Source organism: Ostrinia nubilalis, chromosome 7, assembly GCF_963855985.1.
Source record: "Ostrinia nubilalis chromosome 7, ilOstNubi1.1, whole genome shotgun sequence".
NCBI classification, from domain to species: Eukaryota; Metazoa; Arthropoda; class Insecta; order Lepidoptera; family Crambidae; genus Ostrinia; species Ostrinia nubilalis.
In genome coordinates this window covers 9,316,977-9,334,453 of record NC_087094.1, presented here as the reverse complement: position 1 = coordinate 9,334,453, position 17,477 = coordinate 9,316,977, and the positions used below count along the sequence as shown (strand labels likewise).

Sequence of the window (17,477 nt, the reverse complement as noted above, 5' to 3'; positions counted from 1 at the left end):
CTTTGAAGCCGATTATTTTGCAGTGACGTGAGTCTCCAGACTAATGATTCTAGGTTTTCTGTTAAATTTAATTAAAAACGCTATAATTAACGTTCATCAGCCAGTTAAATCAGAAATTATTTCAATGTATATAAATATTAATCATTTTTATTATATCTTATGCGCGGATTTCAATTTTTTTTACGTTTTTTTATTGAATTTACTTAATTACCATCTCTCCACCCAGAGGGTGCAAATGCAAGCTTGTCCGCAAGATGTTCATTCATTAGTTACCTCTCGTTAACTCGTCAATGTTTATTTGTAAGAAAATTAAACCTTACGTTCCATATTAATATAATTAATATTACCTACATAATAATCTTTTTGACAACCAACTAATGAAAATTCAGATTGAGACTAATGGTTGATCATAAAATTTTAATTGCCCTAATTTAGTTTCTAATTCATAAGGCAGCATTTACTATTTCATATGCATTGATAAATGCCAACTATGTTTTTAAAACGTTTGTAAAAATAAAACTCCACAGGATATATTAAAAGAAAATTTTGTAGTCCTGAAGTTGGTTATTCTTGTTCAATGTTTTTAACCGATTTACATGGTAAACAAACAAATAAATCGCAAGTTACTGCTGCACACAGATTAAAGCGATGCAGTCAGGAATAAGTGGCAAAGATATTCCTGTAATTTTCCACTCGGCCGATTGAACGAAAGCTTTGATCCGTAGTGATGTAAGGAGCGTTTATAAAACGAATGTTATGGATTCAGTATTGGATAACGTTCAGGTGTTCTCGACTCAGGCCGCAGGTGTGGTGGATCCATGGAGCTGCGCGTGGGCCGCGTCTAAAATAACGTGGAAACTCGTCGTGTTACTCAGCAAACTTGCGGATTACTCATGCCCGTGGGCAGCCGGCACCCACGCCATATCAAAATTTCATACACTACTTTTAGAATACCACCGAAGCGCTACCTGAACAATCAGTCGGCGGTGAGCGTGAGGATTGTTGCTCTTATAATTTAAATAATTCAACAAAATAGAGTCCTTAAAAAGTTGTATGGTAAATACAGGTAGGTAGGTCGTTAACATTTATTAAAACTGATAAAATGTGCTAAAATTAGTTTTTAAATAATTAACATCATTTAGAACATAATTAACACGCAAGAAGTTAATTTTTATGGTTGAATTGATTCGACTTTCTATTTTCCCCAAATTATAATTTAACAAAATCAACGCTACTACTTCCTACTGTTAATTTAATACTTTCAGTTAGGTATTTGCACCTTTTTGCATGAATACTCAATTTCCATAAAGAATACTTTACATAAATTGTAAAGAGTTTTATTTTTATAAAGCATGGGAAATAAGGTCATTGCATCTACTTTGTTGTTTATTAACTTTCCTTGTTATTTACATATCTGCCATAATTTAATACTTATAAACAATATTTTCAATGTAACGAACACAGTGTAAAACATCTCTTCCCAGGGGAGAATTTTCTCGCTTCGTAGCGACAAGTTGGCTGAAATTTTTTCAATTTTGTATTTCTTTTGTCTGTTTTATGTGGTGTGTAATACAAAGTACCTATCCAAATCATAATGATCTCTAAAAGGTTTGTGTGAATTCGCGTAAAAACCATTTTGTTTTTCTGATGACTGCCGGGATCTAATTCCTATTTGGCAGATTTGCGAAAAATAAGTTGTTTGTTGCACTTTATTTTTAACTTAAATAAAACGTAATCATTTGGCGGGCATCTCAAACAAACATCACGCCGTTTCAGATTTATGTAAAGCATGATAAAATAAATAATTCTGTCGCGGGCGAGTGTGAGAGTTTTTACCACTGTAAAAAAGTGTTGTTTACGCTCAACGATCACATGCATATATTACCCACGTTGAGCAGAATAACCCACTTGGCTTCGTACTACGAGCGAGGAAAGTAATGCAACTAACCCAGTTACATTTTTTTTTCAAGACCAAGCACCCTGAAGCGTGTAAAAAAACAATAATAACAAAAGTGAGTCGTGCTTTACAATACGAAAATATATTTTTTTAACTAACAGCCTTTAAAACTGTGAGCAATGAGACTTCAAACTCTACCTTTAGTACATGATTAAGTACTTACTCGTACATGTAATGCAAAAGTTTAAAACAACATGATGCCATTTGACTTCAGCCGAGCTTGCTGAAATTCTGGTAAAATGCCTCTTAATTTTACTGGGTTAAATAAAACTTACGATAAAAACAGATGACTAATAACGATGAAACGGGAACATCAAAACAATAACACTGTCATGACAAGTGAGCAATTAGTCATGATGCCCGCGACATTCTTCATCAAAATTTGGCAAGGATTCCGAAGTGGAAAGGAATTATTTCAGATACACAAACATTTATCTAATCTACACAATGTTGCAGAGTATCATCTAATTTGCGAATGCACGGACCCAAATATCCAGTGAGTGTTAGTTATTCGAGTCCGGCCGGCGCGGACGCAGCCTGTGCGATTGCGAGTGAAATGCACAACATTTGAAACCAGATATTTTTAAGCAGCCACCAGAATAGAACTTTCGACACAAACGATTTCCTGCTTTTATGCACTATTTCGATAAAACATTTCGTCTGGTGATCTCAATTTCGTAGAATCGTTCGAATTAGGTAGTAAAATACCACTCACGGTATCTTGAGAGGTACTTACTCTATTTCATAATAAATACATGTTATTTATTTTGTATCGAGTAGTCCCGTCTAATTATTTTTTCTAGAGATATTTGAAAAAGCTCTCTATTTACTTATTTATCTGATCAACGAAAATAATTTGAAACATTTTTAAAGTTCTGACATTAAAAAATATAGCCGGGCACAAGAGAGCAAAGATAATGTTAATTAAACAAATAATAACGTGTTAAATCTTTTTCACTTGTCATGTTTTTGGCCAGAAAACAATATAGTAAAAAGAATGTTTCCCGGAGGAAAAAATGTAGAGACTCTTCGTAACAAGCTATTTCTGTAGCGGCGCGCGCGCACGCTGGAGCACGATCGTTTCACGGAACGTCCAGATTACGCGCCGACGTATTAATTTGGTAACAGGCAACAATTTAGGCCTAACACAAATACTGTCTATTTTTATGAAATGTTTGAGAAAGAACGAAATAAAAGAAAGGATGAGTAAAAGAGAGATCACGCTTCTTGGGTTTCATGAATTGTGTTAGGCATTTATCGTCGGCTTGTTAAATTGTAGAGGAATAATTTGAATAAAAAGAAATACGATATTGGCACATAACGCTGTTGGTCTGGTAGAGCCATATCAGACGCCTATGGCGAGCCATCATGTCTGTTTTGTATCACGTAAAACCCATAAAAATAATTAAAGACGTTATATGTTTTAGCTAAGAGTTTTACATATCAACTGAACCAACTGAATAAAAGAGGACAACGTCTTTTTTAATAATTAATGAAGGTGGCGTTGCAGCAAAAAGAGATCCGGTATCCTCTACTAGAAGAGGCGTTTCAACTAAATGGTTCTATACTGTCTCTACAGTTAAATTATTATTTTCCCCTATCACGACGAATTATTAAACGTAATACATAATAATACTAAATATTTCATCAAAACTCTACGTTCCCCTACAATAAATTCGTAGTCATTAAAATGATCTATGAATTCCCTATGGAATTTTCCCTGTGTCTGACATTTAGAGGTTCGTTGACAGGAGCTGGATGACGCACGCCAGCGCAGCCTGTGCGTCACCGCACTATTGGACAGTCCATCATACGAATAGCTGGATTGCTCATACCAGACCCTGCCAACAAATACTGACATTCTTCGTCATCTATTGTCATAAACCGTTGTTTACCAACAACCTACCTGTGGCCTAAAGATAGACGTATATTTTCACACTTCCTTGACACAATCAGATAGCAATTATAAATGTATTCGTAGTTATAGAATAGGTACCATATTCTATTAATATTGCAAGTCGTACGTAAGGAGATGACCAAACTATTTATAGTTGAAACAAACTGTTGGCGAGGAGCAGACATTTAGGCTCGACGCACATCTGCCACATAATATCGTCCACTTTGTGATTTCAGTCCTTGGAGGGGTTTCCAGAATTTTCTGTCTTATGACCTCGACCTTAGCTTTGGTCGTTTAATTTTGGATGGTAAGTAGAATTTTGATAAGAGGAGTGTACCTACCTAATAGAGTTTTTTTACTACTCTATGAATCGTCTACAAGTACATAGCAGTAGAACTCCTACGGTGTATGATGAGCCTAATTCGAGAAATAACTTCAATTAATAAAATGGTTTGAAATTTCAATTAAGCAAGAAGTAATATTATAATTTGACGGAATAAAAGAGAAAATACTATTAATTAGTTATAAGATTTCCGCTGAATATACCACAACATTTATTTCAAGATTTCAAGTAGGTATTTAAGTATAGCAGTATTTATTTAATGAACTTTTCCTTTCTTTTCAACCGAAAGACATCCACTGCTGGACTATTAATTAATCGATCAGTCCTGCCCGCTTCCTGCATCCTTTATTATCCATTGTCTACATTACGACTTCAGGTGCGTGGTAGCCATTAAAATTTAATAATACGTCTCTACATCAACTGTCATCAATTAGTTATAAGCTCGAAATTATTGTACCCCTATACCCCCTTATTAATAAAAGTTACACGCTAGTTGAACTTTGGCTTAATAATTGTCATTTAGTATGGAAATGTCATTTTAATCTAGGGTTCATCCTAGGTGTAACTTTTTATTAATAAGGGGGCTAATGTATTTAATTTTATCTCTGTGTAAAAGTAATTTACCAATCATTGTAATTTTAAGGCTAGCTAATTGATCTATGTAATCTCTACATATTTAACAATACGTTACAGCAATTAAACTTCAAATCTAATTATACAAGAATGTACCCAGTGTGCTTATTTGCTTGTACGGAGAAAGTACTTCCTTCAAGCGCATAGCGTGTAAAACAAAGAAATGCATAATCACTGCATTTTGTATTAGGTTCTATCAATTACCTACTTACGCTACTACTGGATATCACTGACTTCTTTGCTTCTCGAAGAAGATGAATCAAATATATTTGACAGTAGAGTAGACTGAAATTATTAAATTTTACTTAGGTACCTAGGCAATTAAATAGTTATTTACTTTTTAGCGTTAAGAGTTGCATCTCAAACTAATTTGAAAATTATAAACAGGTAACTTGAAATTAATGGGTCGTGGGTTCAATTCTCGCCTTAGGCAGTTCGATTTTTCAAGTTATTTATAATTTTCAAATTACAATTAAATAGTTACAACTCTTTTAGACTACATTTATTAGGCACGATATATTCTTTTTAATAAGCACAACTTCTGGGTGCTTTATTATTTATATTTGATTAGGGTGGATAGTGCTTTGCATAGTCTTACGCACTATGAAGAGTTTGCGCTTAAGTTTAATGGGAAAGGCCTATCATTCAGCAGCAAGGCAGCAGATGAAAATGATGAAAAAAAGCTATTGGAATTTAAATACAGAATCCTTGATTAATTTTTTTCTACTAACTAACTAGAACACCAGTGTGATCTTGCATCGGATCCAGGAATATGTCACTGTAGTTTACCGTCCTACGTAGATAGCTACGAAAAGTATTTCAGTACTACCAACTTTGTTATTCGTCCTCTGCAACCAGTAGACGCCCTTGTGTGACATTGTGCCCCTCCCCTCTCTGATCTTCAGTAAGTATGATACATAAAATTCTGCTCAATCGTAGCCTAACTAGGAGGGTTACAATTGGTCAAACGGCGAATCATATTTACGTAGCAGCCTACTTATGCTACTTTTTTACTTTTTGATTGAAAGCTAATGTCAACAAAGAAAATACGTAAGAAAAATGGGTTGGTTAGTGCCATAATATTTTGTAGATAGAGCTATTTAGCTGCTATATGTAAATAAAGTCCGAATCCTATAGATTGAACCTGATGTGGTGTACTGGAATGTATTACTAATTACAGTTAAAATTTAGGTAGAGCCGGTATGCTACGAGGCATCAATAACGATGTGCAGCCTGTGGTTCAGCTTAGTAAGATGATCCTCTTAGTGAGGATTTTTAAATACTCGTAGTACCTGCTTAGTATTGTTATCCATTCCGAAACAAAATTAAAAAAAAATATAAAGATACACGTCATTCCAGAACAAAATACCCTGATGACTTCAGGTTCTAATTCTCTACAAAGATGATACCTCAATCTTCATTCGGCACCTACACCGGAAACTTTTTATCATTAAAAGATTATAATGAGTAAATGCTTACCTATATGACGTAGGTAGGTACTCGTATATGTTAATTATGGTTCTAAATCAGATACACTAAAGTAGATAGTAAATGTAGAGTAGGGTCATACCTATAGTCCCTTAACTAAAGAAGAAGTACAAAAAGGCATCTCTACAATTCATAAAAAATGTATGCTGCAGTATTTTATTTCAATTTAAGGTTCACGTGATACCTGAAAACCTGAAATGAGTTTAGATAGAGTCTACAATAATTGAGGAGTGTCTTTTCAAAAGGGGATACCTACATTCTATCTTATTTTTCACAAAATGGGAAAAACTTATATGGGAAATATTTACAGACCTACCGAAAAGCATTATTTCTGTTATGAAACTATTTCATTACAGTGTTCTAACTACACTTTTTGCCAAAAAATATGACTTGTTAATTTAAAGTTACAGAGTTCAGAAAAATCATAATATCCTCTTTTGACACGGATCTTTTATAATATCCCCCTTTGTTCTGTACTTACTGTAAATATCCCCTTTAGTTGAGCCTACTATTTTGTAAATATCCTCTTTTGTATTGTACATCTCAAGATTTTAAATGATAATAAAACACAGATTTTTTTTTTAATAATAATAATGACCAAAATTAAAGACGCTACTAAACAGAATTATATTTTTTTAATTATTAGACATTCAAATCCTGCGGGTCTAGTCAAAACGCACTTTAAAATCGCAAACCAGTCGCAAACAAATAAACAAATCGCAAAAGAGGTCGATAACAAAAAAGGCTTAGTCAAACGGCAAAAAATCGAATCGCAAAGCCCTACCTATCGATAATCGAAAGACTGGATTGAAATTTCCCATACAAAGGCTTAGCCAACATGCATTTAAGACTCAATCAAAATCGAATCGAATCGCAACACCCGCCATTTTCATTGCGATTACTAAAACCCCGGTGATAAGCTTCGATTCGATCGAAAACCAATAGGGTGAGTTGCACCACCTAACTTTGACCGTCACTATGACATTAACCGGTGTTTTTTGTATGGAGTTTGACAGATTTTAGACGTTTGTCAAAGTTAAACTAAGATGGTGCAACCCACCCTAAGGCTGTTTTGACAAATCCGTATCGCGATGTCGTTTTGACAGTTAGTTTGACGGCGAAGCATAGACGTAAACAGAGAGCAGAAAGAAGGAAGAAACAAATTAAAAAAAAAAGCTAAAAAAAGTAAAAACAATCGCAAAGTCATAGACATTTTTTAACTTTTATTCGATTTTGAATGAACTTTTATATCGCCGCGTCGTAGGTGGTTCAATGTGCATTTTGGCTGCCATTTTCCGATCGAATCGAATTACTGGTGACGCGGCGACTGACATTAGTGAAAACTTCCTATTGGTTTGCGATGGCATTTTGACTAGACCCACTAGTGGGTCTAGTCAAAATGCCATCTCAAACCAATGGGAAGTTTTCACTAATGTCAGTCGCCGCGTCACCAGTGATTCGATTCGATCGGAAAATGGCAGCCAAAATGCACATTGAACCACCAACGACGCGGCGATATAAAAGTTCATTCAAAATCGAATAAAAGTTAAAAAATGTCTATGACTTTGCGATTGTTTTTACTTTTTCTAGCTTTTTTTTTTTAAATTAGTTTCTTCCTTCTTTCTGCTCTCTGTTTACGTCTATGCTTCGCTGTCAAACTAGCTGTCAAAACGACATCGCGATACGGATTTGTCAAAACAGCCTTAGGGTGGGTTGCACCATCTTAGTTTATCTTTGACAAACGTCTAAAATCTGTCAAACTCCATACAAAAAACACCGGTTAACGTCATAGTTACGTTTAAAGTTAGGTGGTGCAACTCACCCTATTGGTTTTCGATCGAATCCAAGCTTATCACCGGGGTTTTAGTAATCGCAATGAAAATGGCGGGTGTTGCGATTCGATTCGATTTTGATTGAGTCTTAAATGCATGTTGGCTAAGCCTTTGTATGGGAAATTTCAATCCAGTCTTTCGATTATCGATAGGTAGGGCTTTGCGATTCGATTTTTTGCCGTTTGACTAAGCCTTTTTTGTTATCGACCTCTTTTGCGATTTGTTTATTTGTTTGCGACTGGTTTGCGATGGGTTTGCGATTTTAAAGTGCGTTTTGACTAGACCCACTGATTTGTCCAATATCAGAGCCCCGATTACGGTAACTTTTAACGTCAACAATCCAGACACGCTTCTCGATTCTGCGATACGATTGGTCGTTCAACAGCGTACGTCAGCTGTTTTGACCAATCGTATCGCAGAATCGAGAAGCGTGTCTGGATTGTTGACGTTAAAAGTTACCGTAATCGGGGCTCAGGTGTCAGACAATCACACAACATAGATTCCGTTTTACGTTAATTTTGCGTTCCGTTCTACAGAGTAAAATGTCTAAAAATAAATCCTAAAGCATAAAGTTAAAGGAAATAAAACACTATGTAAAAGTAAATATCCCGTTTTGAAACGGCTAATCGGTATAGTGTAAATATTTGTATTGTAAATATCCTCTCTTGTTATGAAATGAAAAATAACTATTATTTTTTTAATTTTGTAAGTGTAAATATCCTGTTCTGAAATGAACACTCATATTTGAAGCTGCTTTACTTGGGAGAATATCCCGTTTTGATTAAGATTCAAGTGACGAAAGTGAGTATTCAGCACTAAGAACAAGACTGCATACTCAGTTTAATAAATAATAAAAATGTAAATATCCCCTTTTGAATAGACACTCCTCAATTGGTCTCTTACCTTACAGCTAGTCAGTCTTTTTGTTGCTTGTAACACCATCTCGTAGCGATTTAGGGAACCATTTCTTTGAGAGAGCTTGCGATGCAGCCCCCGAACGAACGCCATCTAATAGAAATTAATTGTACTAGATTGAAGATTTTGCGCCATCTGGCTGACGGTTTATCAGTGCGGGAGGCTCCCGCACCGTCGAACGACTGAACCGCGCAGGCTTCTACATCCACACGTCTAATAATACACCTACACTGTAATCAAGATGGCTTCGTTTTATTTAGAGGTTTTGCGCAGCAATCTCGAGGCTAATTCGAGATCTAGGCTGGCCGTTATTCGTTGCTCAGCCGTTATTTTCGTTAGCCGTTACTCGGAACATATTTAGAAGTGGCCAGGCGTTCAACGATTCGTTCGCCAGATGGCGGCGGGTCGTTTATAAATATTTGTTCCAGTAAATATTATGACGTCGGTGGAATTTTTAGTTTTCTAGAGATTTCCTTCTATAGTAAAGTGAGGTGTAAAATACTACTGGAATTTCTCATAATTACCTATACTTATCTCCTGAAATGATTACACTAAGTAAAAAGCGTTCTGAAGTGATATTATTATTATTCTGAGTAAAAATACCTTCTCTGGCAATCACATTCCATTAAAGTGGTAGAGTCACCTTTATTACTTAGAATTAATGATAACCCCTGTACGTTTGCACATTATTATTTATTGGTATTTATATCTTATATTGACTCTCCATTACCTCATAATCATGAAATAATACCTACATATAATTGCAAGTCTGAAAGCACTAAAAATACATAAATTCCTACAAATGTTATAAACTTTTAAAATTACTAAAATAATTTGTAAAGATTAATTTTCATTTCGATCTCGTTTCATACTAAATCCATAATGCATACCTATGTCATAGTCAAAGGTCGATATGCAGTCTCTTCGCGGAATGACTAGTCTATCCTAGGTTTGACCAAGGCCTTCGGGCCAACCCCGAAATAAATTCCTATTTCGGCCTTTGACTAAGTCAAACCTAGAAGTTTCTGACTGTTCAGTCAAACGTCGAAATGAAAATAATCTGTTTCGAGCTTTGCCTAGTCAATCCTAGAAGCGACTGATAGACTCGGTCAAAAGTAGACGCGGGGCGTTACAGAGGCCGGCAGCAATTATAGAAAACCGACCAAGTTCGAGTCGGATACGCGCACGGTGGTTTCCGTACGACTTTTTTATTGTTGTATGCCCCCCTTAACATTCGGGTTTTTTTTTATTACTTATTTTTAAAGTGAATAATTATGTATTTAACTAAATATTTTGGAAATGGTTTTTACCCTTAACCTTTTAAGGTACAGAACCCTAAAAGTAGTAATTTCAAGATCAATCTCGAAACAGTAAATAATTACCTTCTCCTAGAGAAAACCGAACGTAACTCCTATGCAATAAGTTCTATAACAGAATGAAGTATAGTTTAGATTAAAGTTTTAATTGAGGTTTGACTAGTCAAACCCCGATTTCATTAAATGGAGTTTCGACGTTTGACTGACCAAATTAGTTTCTCCTAGGTTTGACTAACATTCTTTAGTCAAAGGCCGAAATGTTTGGGCTTTGACTAAGACTTCAAGTCAAACCTGAGGATTGACTAGTCAAACCTAGGAGCGCCTGAGCTTCGAGGTTTGACTATAACACATATACAAAATTATAAACTCTTTTAATAGATGGCGCTGGATTCTTGATTTAAACTCGCGATGTAAGGCAAAATTTTCGCAATCGTTCTTTGGTTCTCACCACATATTGCTAACATTTTTTACTAGATGGCGTTACGAGGATGATATTATTTAATATTTTTTATGTAAAGTACTACCCGCTACATCTATTATTACGTGCTCTGTGCAATAATCTACATGCATTATTAGATAAATAGGCCATTTTCAAGAAACTGTAATACATGTCCCAAATAAAGCTTACCCTATCCTTTGGAACAAAATATCGACTGGTGCTGAAAAAATTAGCCAAGTGCGTGTCGTGCCACGCGCAGTGTAGGGTTCCGAGTTGTTTTCAGAAGCAAGAAATCACTTCATCTAATAGTCATTAATATTTTCTTCTAAGGAATTTTTACTAGTTAAGAAATTTTATAATACATATGAGTTAAATGACTATTACTCTACTAATGTATCTTAACCGTATAGTTTTCCTTTGAAAGTTCGTGAAAAGAAATATCAAAACTATAAGGGTTCCTTGTCAGGACTACGGAACCCTAAAAATGGAGGAAGAAATTCAGTCACCTTTTCAGCCTCTTATTTATTACAGGAAATACCATTTACAAGATATGGAATAAGTGCGGGCTAGGCACGTATAAATTAAATTTTAATTTAGGAAAAACTTGAACACGCCATTTATTCTTGCTTGTATTTCCACTAAGATAAGACTGCCAATTGTACTCTTTGTGCAATAAAGTAAAATTAGTCCTTAGGTATAAAAAAAGTTAGACGTGTACAAAACTTTGAATAAATACAGCTGTTTAGTTGTGTTTTGTTTTTAACTGCTTAGCAGTGATACAAGTACTAAGAGAAGTAGGTAAGTCTGTAATTATACAGACGTATTATCGTAAATACATCTCACTGCAGAGAGACTTCGCCAAGTGGCAACTTTGGACCTGATTTTATAAAACACAACCTATCTTATTAGATTTCCTTGCTCTACGTTCCACTACGACTGCTACGTGTACCAAGCTATAATTTTTAATAGGATGTTTGATTACCACATTCTGGTTTTATTTATTGAACATCGTTATAGGTTTAAGATAACATAACAATACGGTTGAGTAAATCGCTGTGGAAATCCTTGGGGAAAATCTTTGTCCAGCAGTGGACGTCATTTGGCTGAAACGACAAATGTATGTATGGTTAATCTGCTCATGGACTCAGGTTTTTAATGCCAACGAGCCTAATTAGACCCTTCGTTCGTCAATCGTTCTCCTATCAATGTCTAACTCCTCCCTCTGCAAATCTTACTGAAGTCTGTAGTTGGATAACATTTCCGAAATAGTTGTATCGCCCCACGTCTTCCTTAAGAATGCTGCTACGAAATAATAAATTTGAAGTTTGGAAGGCAAATGTAAAACGAAGGTAGGTTTGCATGCGTCTGTAATAGGTCAATGTATAGAGGCACTTAAATAATTCTAGATAGAAATCTAAACTGTGCCTTCTCCCATAAGACTACCTGTGGTACTGTAGTCATTATTTTAATGCCATTATTAGACTTTAGTGGGTAAGTTAAGAAAAGAGTTAAAATTCCTTAGTTTGTGTTTAAAACATTGTTCTAATTAGTTACTAATCTTTCCAAATATTTATACAAAAACCAATAGGTATAGGTTTTAATTAGATTTATAGTTGTCGGAATAGCAATATTTAACCAGTTGTAGGTACTATAAGATGGGACAAACTACTGTTTTGAAGAAATGGTAGGTATTTATCAATGACATGAACATCAATGGTAAGTATTTTATCTCAATATTATCGATTAGGAAATACAAATGAATGAAAATCAAATTCAGAGTTCTGAAGTGGGTACTGTTTTATTATAAAAAGGCATAATAAAATGGAAATAAATATATTACTTATCCTAAGTACTTATGTACAAAATCTTGTGTGCGCTACATGGAACAAATAGGTTGCAGACAATAGGCACAGCTATACTAAACTAGGTACATGGTGTTTTCCTAATCTCAATTGAGACAATGTTTCTATTCCCATCACTTTTGACTAGATTTCTCAAGAACAATATAGTCACACAACAATGTTCTTGTGCACTTGGTTTTGTACAAAAATCTTAAAAATAATATCACTTGGAGCAGAGCTATGGCGAAGTGCTCACTTGCCGAGCAAGATTTTGCGGCCAGCGCCCATGTTCTGACCGGCCTGGGTGGCTCCCTTGTTGGAACCGGCCTGCAGACCGATCATGGTCTGGCCGGCCTTCAGGACCTCCTCGGAGAAGTCACGCTTGCACTCATCAGCGGGCTTGGGGCCAAGGTAGGGACCGTTCCACTCGGGATGTCTGTAAGTCTGTAACCAAACATCAAACATTAAAGTCAGAACGCTTCAAAACCCAAGAATGTGTAAATCCGTTGTGCAACACTTAAATAACCCTTACTCGGCCTCAACATGACCACATGGCCTTGGATATTTATGAAAACCGAGGTAATGTTGCATGTTCGTAAATCTCTGTTGAACTTGGCGATTTTCCAACTACTCAAATTCGAAACGTATCGCAAAACGAAATGGTGTGTGAACGCGTTGTTTTAAGTAGCTATCACGATTCTATTCCTGAAGTTATGCGATAAACGAATATGGATCGGATCAGTTATCGTAAATTTTATAATGTTTATAAAATCATAAAATGATCTTGCGTAATTTTAAAACAGATCCAGACTATTTATTATTTTACCACCTACACCAGGGAAGCGAACATCGTAACAATTATTCTTAGCCCGTTATTACGTCGTAACATCTAGGTATTATTTGTTTATATTATGACATAATTAATGGTAATTTTTATATAGATACTGACCTCACGGCCGAGGGCGTACAGTGTGCTGACGACCTGGGCAATGTCCTTCTTCTCCCAAAGGTCGACTGTTTGGAACACGTCGATGTCAGGGACTCCATATGCTTTGATTGCGGCCTGGAAGCTGTACAAAGAAACCATTGGTTGGTTAGATGTCACAATTTAAATGATAATAATACGTCTTCTGAGTAATCAGTTACGTCCTCATTGAAAAATGGCAACGGTTGGATGTTTTAGTCTCATTCTACAGATTAGTGTAATGGTCTTTACGAGTCTTCAGAATTTACAATCTCTATCTTGGCAGCAGACCTTGCTCATCTACAAAATGGTTCGTTTACGTTACGACTATTAACCAGTGTGCCTACCATGAGTTTACGTTAGGTGTGCTCGCTAGCGACTGCGTAAAAAAATGACATTAATTGTATGACATATTGAGCAGCGCCCCTAGCGGCTACTTTCAAGAAACAAAATCTTCATAGAGATTTTTGACGTACTCGCTAGCGAGCACACCTAACGTAAACTCATGGTAGGTACATAGAACTATAAAAAAGTTATTTACTTGGTAATGTTCTCCATCATCTTGAACTGTCCACCAGAGGTGTTGATCTTGTTGACGGAGCCAGGCTTCAGCTTGTTGATGAGCTGGCAGAGGACTGTGCCGTCCTTGAGGACATCTTCGAACGCGTCGCTAGGGGGGAACTTGGCACCGAGGACGGTCTCGATCCACTCCTGGACCTCCTTCTCCTGGTCGGGGTTGCGCTTGGAAGCGAGCTGAGGAAGAATTGAGGGTTAATGTACTGTGTTCGAATCGGATGATAAAGCAGATTGTTTTAACGGCGCTGCTTCCTTACTGGATATTTACAAAATATCAGTAATACGAAAACACTGTATGTATCTATCCTAAGCACTGAAAAGCTTTCGATATGGATGTCTAATAACTTCTAAATTTCAAAAAGCTTAAAAAATGTTTTAATGACTATTTAAAGAATACTAAGGTGAAATTAGTGAAGTTATTTCATGGCTAAACTTTGAGTTTCAAAATTTGCTTTGACTAAACGTTTATTTAGAAGACCGTTATTGTGAATATAAAAATGTGTGTATATACCTTGGCGCGAACTTGGCGTTCCAGAGACATGTTGTGTGGTTTGCGTTGGCTGTGTGTGTGCACTGAAAGCTCTGTAAGACTGAACTCCTGAAAGCGGAGAGCACGTATTTATAGTGGCGCAGGTTCCGCCCTTCTGGAAAACTCGCGCGTTGCGCCCGCGCCGATGAGCGTTCGCGCAAAATAGGCTCTGACTCAACAACCTTTGTTGTTCCTACCACTTAAGTTTTCAGTGACATACAAGTAATATTTCGCTAAAAATGCTAAAAAAAAGTCAATTTAAAATGGACGCTGGCAATAGTTTCAAAATAACGATGTTAATGATTTTTTAAATAACCTTTTCGTCCATGATCCTTCCGATTCTTTGGCCCGTTTCTTATTCCCGCACCTGTACGGCTAGCACGAAAAACTTTCGAGTTCAAATCGTTTGCGTACTCGAATCGCCATCAAAAGATTTAGTAAGAAAACTACAACAGCGCCTTTGTGAACGTGTCGTAAATTGAACTTAGTATGAGATGTGGTTGCACGAAACTAATTTTGAGAATCAAAATTGTCACGTTATCGTTTAATTCGAAGACTGAGTATCGAATTTTATCGAATACGCAAACGATTCGAAGACGAAAGTTGTTCATGCTAGAGGTACTGGACTGTTCAAATGCTCAAATAAAGGAGAAAAAGTACGAATGATTTAATCAATGATAAATTTCACAGAATGGTTCATTTTCGACCAAGCAAAGACGTAGTACCTACCATCGAATACTTAAATTATTTAGGTAAACCTTTGTCGTTGCTGAACTATAAAAATAACTATTTTTATCTCAATACGAGTTTCTTGACATCATAATACGTGATGTTGTAGTAGGTAAAGTTTATTTTAAAAAAAGGGTAATGACCAATGTTACAAGATAGCGAAATTAGATTCGGACATGCCACATAAAAGGAAGTGCACTAATAAATCACGATGATAACTACATATTTCATTCACCCAACTGTAGGTACACGTGCCATTCAAATTCTCATTTTTCGGTGTTTGAAATATTGTTTTGCGTCAAACTGTCGGTCAATCAAGTACAAGTGCTGATTGAAATACTGAGTTCAGATTTCAGCACCTAACTGTTACTATATTTGAGGGTACTAGGTTAACATTTGGTCATCACAATAATTTAATTTAATTGATGCATATTTAATTGATCTTTGGTACCCCAACGATAAACATATTAAAATAATTTTGTATTATGCCAACACGATCTACATAACGACAATAATTTAAATCGTAGACCCTTAGGCGAAGGTATTGAAACCCGTCCATAATACTTATTCAATTACAGATGAACTTTTGAATTAGCGTGACTGGCAATAAAATTAATTAAAAAACAAAGTTTTTTGTGAAATAGACCTTAACCAGGAATCGAACCTGGAGATTTTGTAACAACTTAGATCATCACTATTCAATAGTATATTCTGCAGAGAGTGGACGTAAATACCCTCAGAAGTTGATAGCATATAAGTACAACTTAGTCTACAGTCATTACACTGAAAGCCAGTGAAGTATAGAGCCTTAGTAATGGATGTTCAGCCTTTGATAATAATGAAGTATTTTGTTTTAATTCCAGTTTACCCATTTAAGGACTACACGCGCCAAACTTGTGGCACGTTCCACCATTGACGTCACGGCTTGTAGTAGGTACCTACTGTTCGAACTCGGCGCCCTCCCACCACCCTCCAGTGAGTACCCGATGACTTATCATTGTCGCCGGTGCCCACGCCTGAGTGGACACGAATATAAAAAACACCTTGGTACTCTCAACCTTGAGTATTTCGGTCCAATGAAAAAACTGTGATTCATGGGAAATAAATAACTGCATTTCATAAGAAGCTATAAAACCTTGTCTTGCTTTTAGTGAGTGGAATTTAATCGTTATAATATGCGACTACCTTCATTTTACTTTCGTAGAATGCAGATACTTTGAAAGTCTTATTTTAAAGCTTTTATCGTCAATGAAAGTTTAAATACCTACCTACTTTTATGAGCTTTCATAAAAAGACGTACTTTTCAGGGCATTTAAAGAACAGAGGTACTTACCTACCTACTTTGTTTTGATTATTAGTTCATATAGGGTAAACCATATAGCTATTGCCCACTTAAAGATTTCAAACACATTGAGATGAAAAATTAAAAAAAGTATTTTAATTATCGACCATTTATGACTTTTTTCTTATAACTCAATAAACTGTTAAACAGAATATTAACAGTTTTTAGTTAAAACTTACGTAACTTAGAAAATATTGAAATAAATTTAAAATCCTCCAAAAAGTACAGTCATTGCCCATTACTTACACTAATTGCCCACATCAAAGCACAGTAATTGCCCAGTATCTTAAAACAAAATAATCAATTTTAAAATGACAAAATAGGCTTTAAATAAACAAAACAACACATTAAACTTAAATGCTTACACATTATTATTACGTACAGTCTTCAAAATTTCAAAATAAATTGCGTTTGGCCTTATTAACATATTATCAAATATTTCTTGAGCTGACGTTGATGAGTCAGAATCGGTAGAGACAGAATCATCTACTTCAAAACATATAGATGACGCAAAAATTTGAATTTTATATGTATTTATTTTTTTATCTTCTTTGATATCAGTTCAAGTGGTTGCTCAGAATGTTCAATTAGCTGTTGGTTATTCTTCCCTAAAGTTGTATCTATTTCCTTACAATTAACATTTTCACTAGTAGATTTAACGTAGGATTTTCATTTT

The 17,477-nt window shown here is 35.5% G+C and overlaps 1 protein-coding gene and 1 long non-coding RNA gene across 3 annotated transcripts; one reads left to right on the top strand and one right to left on the bottom strand.

The window, feature by feature from the left end:
* The first annotated feature begins 968 nt into the window (after positions 1-968).
* LOC135073606 (uncharacterized) lies at positions 969-4,930 on the top strand. 2 transcript variants are annotated; one of them, XR_010257659.1, is made up of 3 exons: positions 969-1,066; positions 4,091-4,161; positions 4,487-4,930. It is a non-coding gene; the product is annotated as an uncharacterized LOC135073606 (long non-coding RNA). The 2 variants fall into 2 exon arrangements; XR_010257658.1 differs by having other exon boundaries at positions 4,091-4,930.
* A 7,662-nt stretch (positions 4,931-12,592) lies between these two features.
* LOC135073230 (muscle-specific protein 20) lies at positions 12,593-14,822 on the bottom strand. Its single transcript, XM_063967329.1, has 4 exons — positions 14,713-14,822; positions 14,167-14,378; positions 13,611-13,731; positions 12,593-13,105 (listed from the first exon to the last, which is right to left on the bottom strand). The coding sequence occupies exons 1-4, from the start codon at positions 14,740-14,742 to the stop codon at positions 12,914-12,916; spliced, it is 555 nt and encodes a 184-aa protein (XP_063823399.1). The 5' UTR covers positions 14,743-14,822; the 3' UTR covers positions 12,593-12,913.
* Between the last annotated feature and the right edge of the window lie 2,655 nt (positions 14,823-17,477).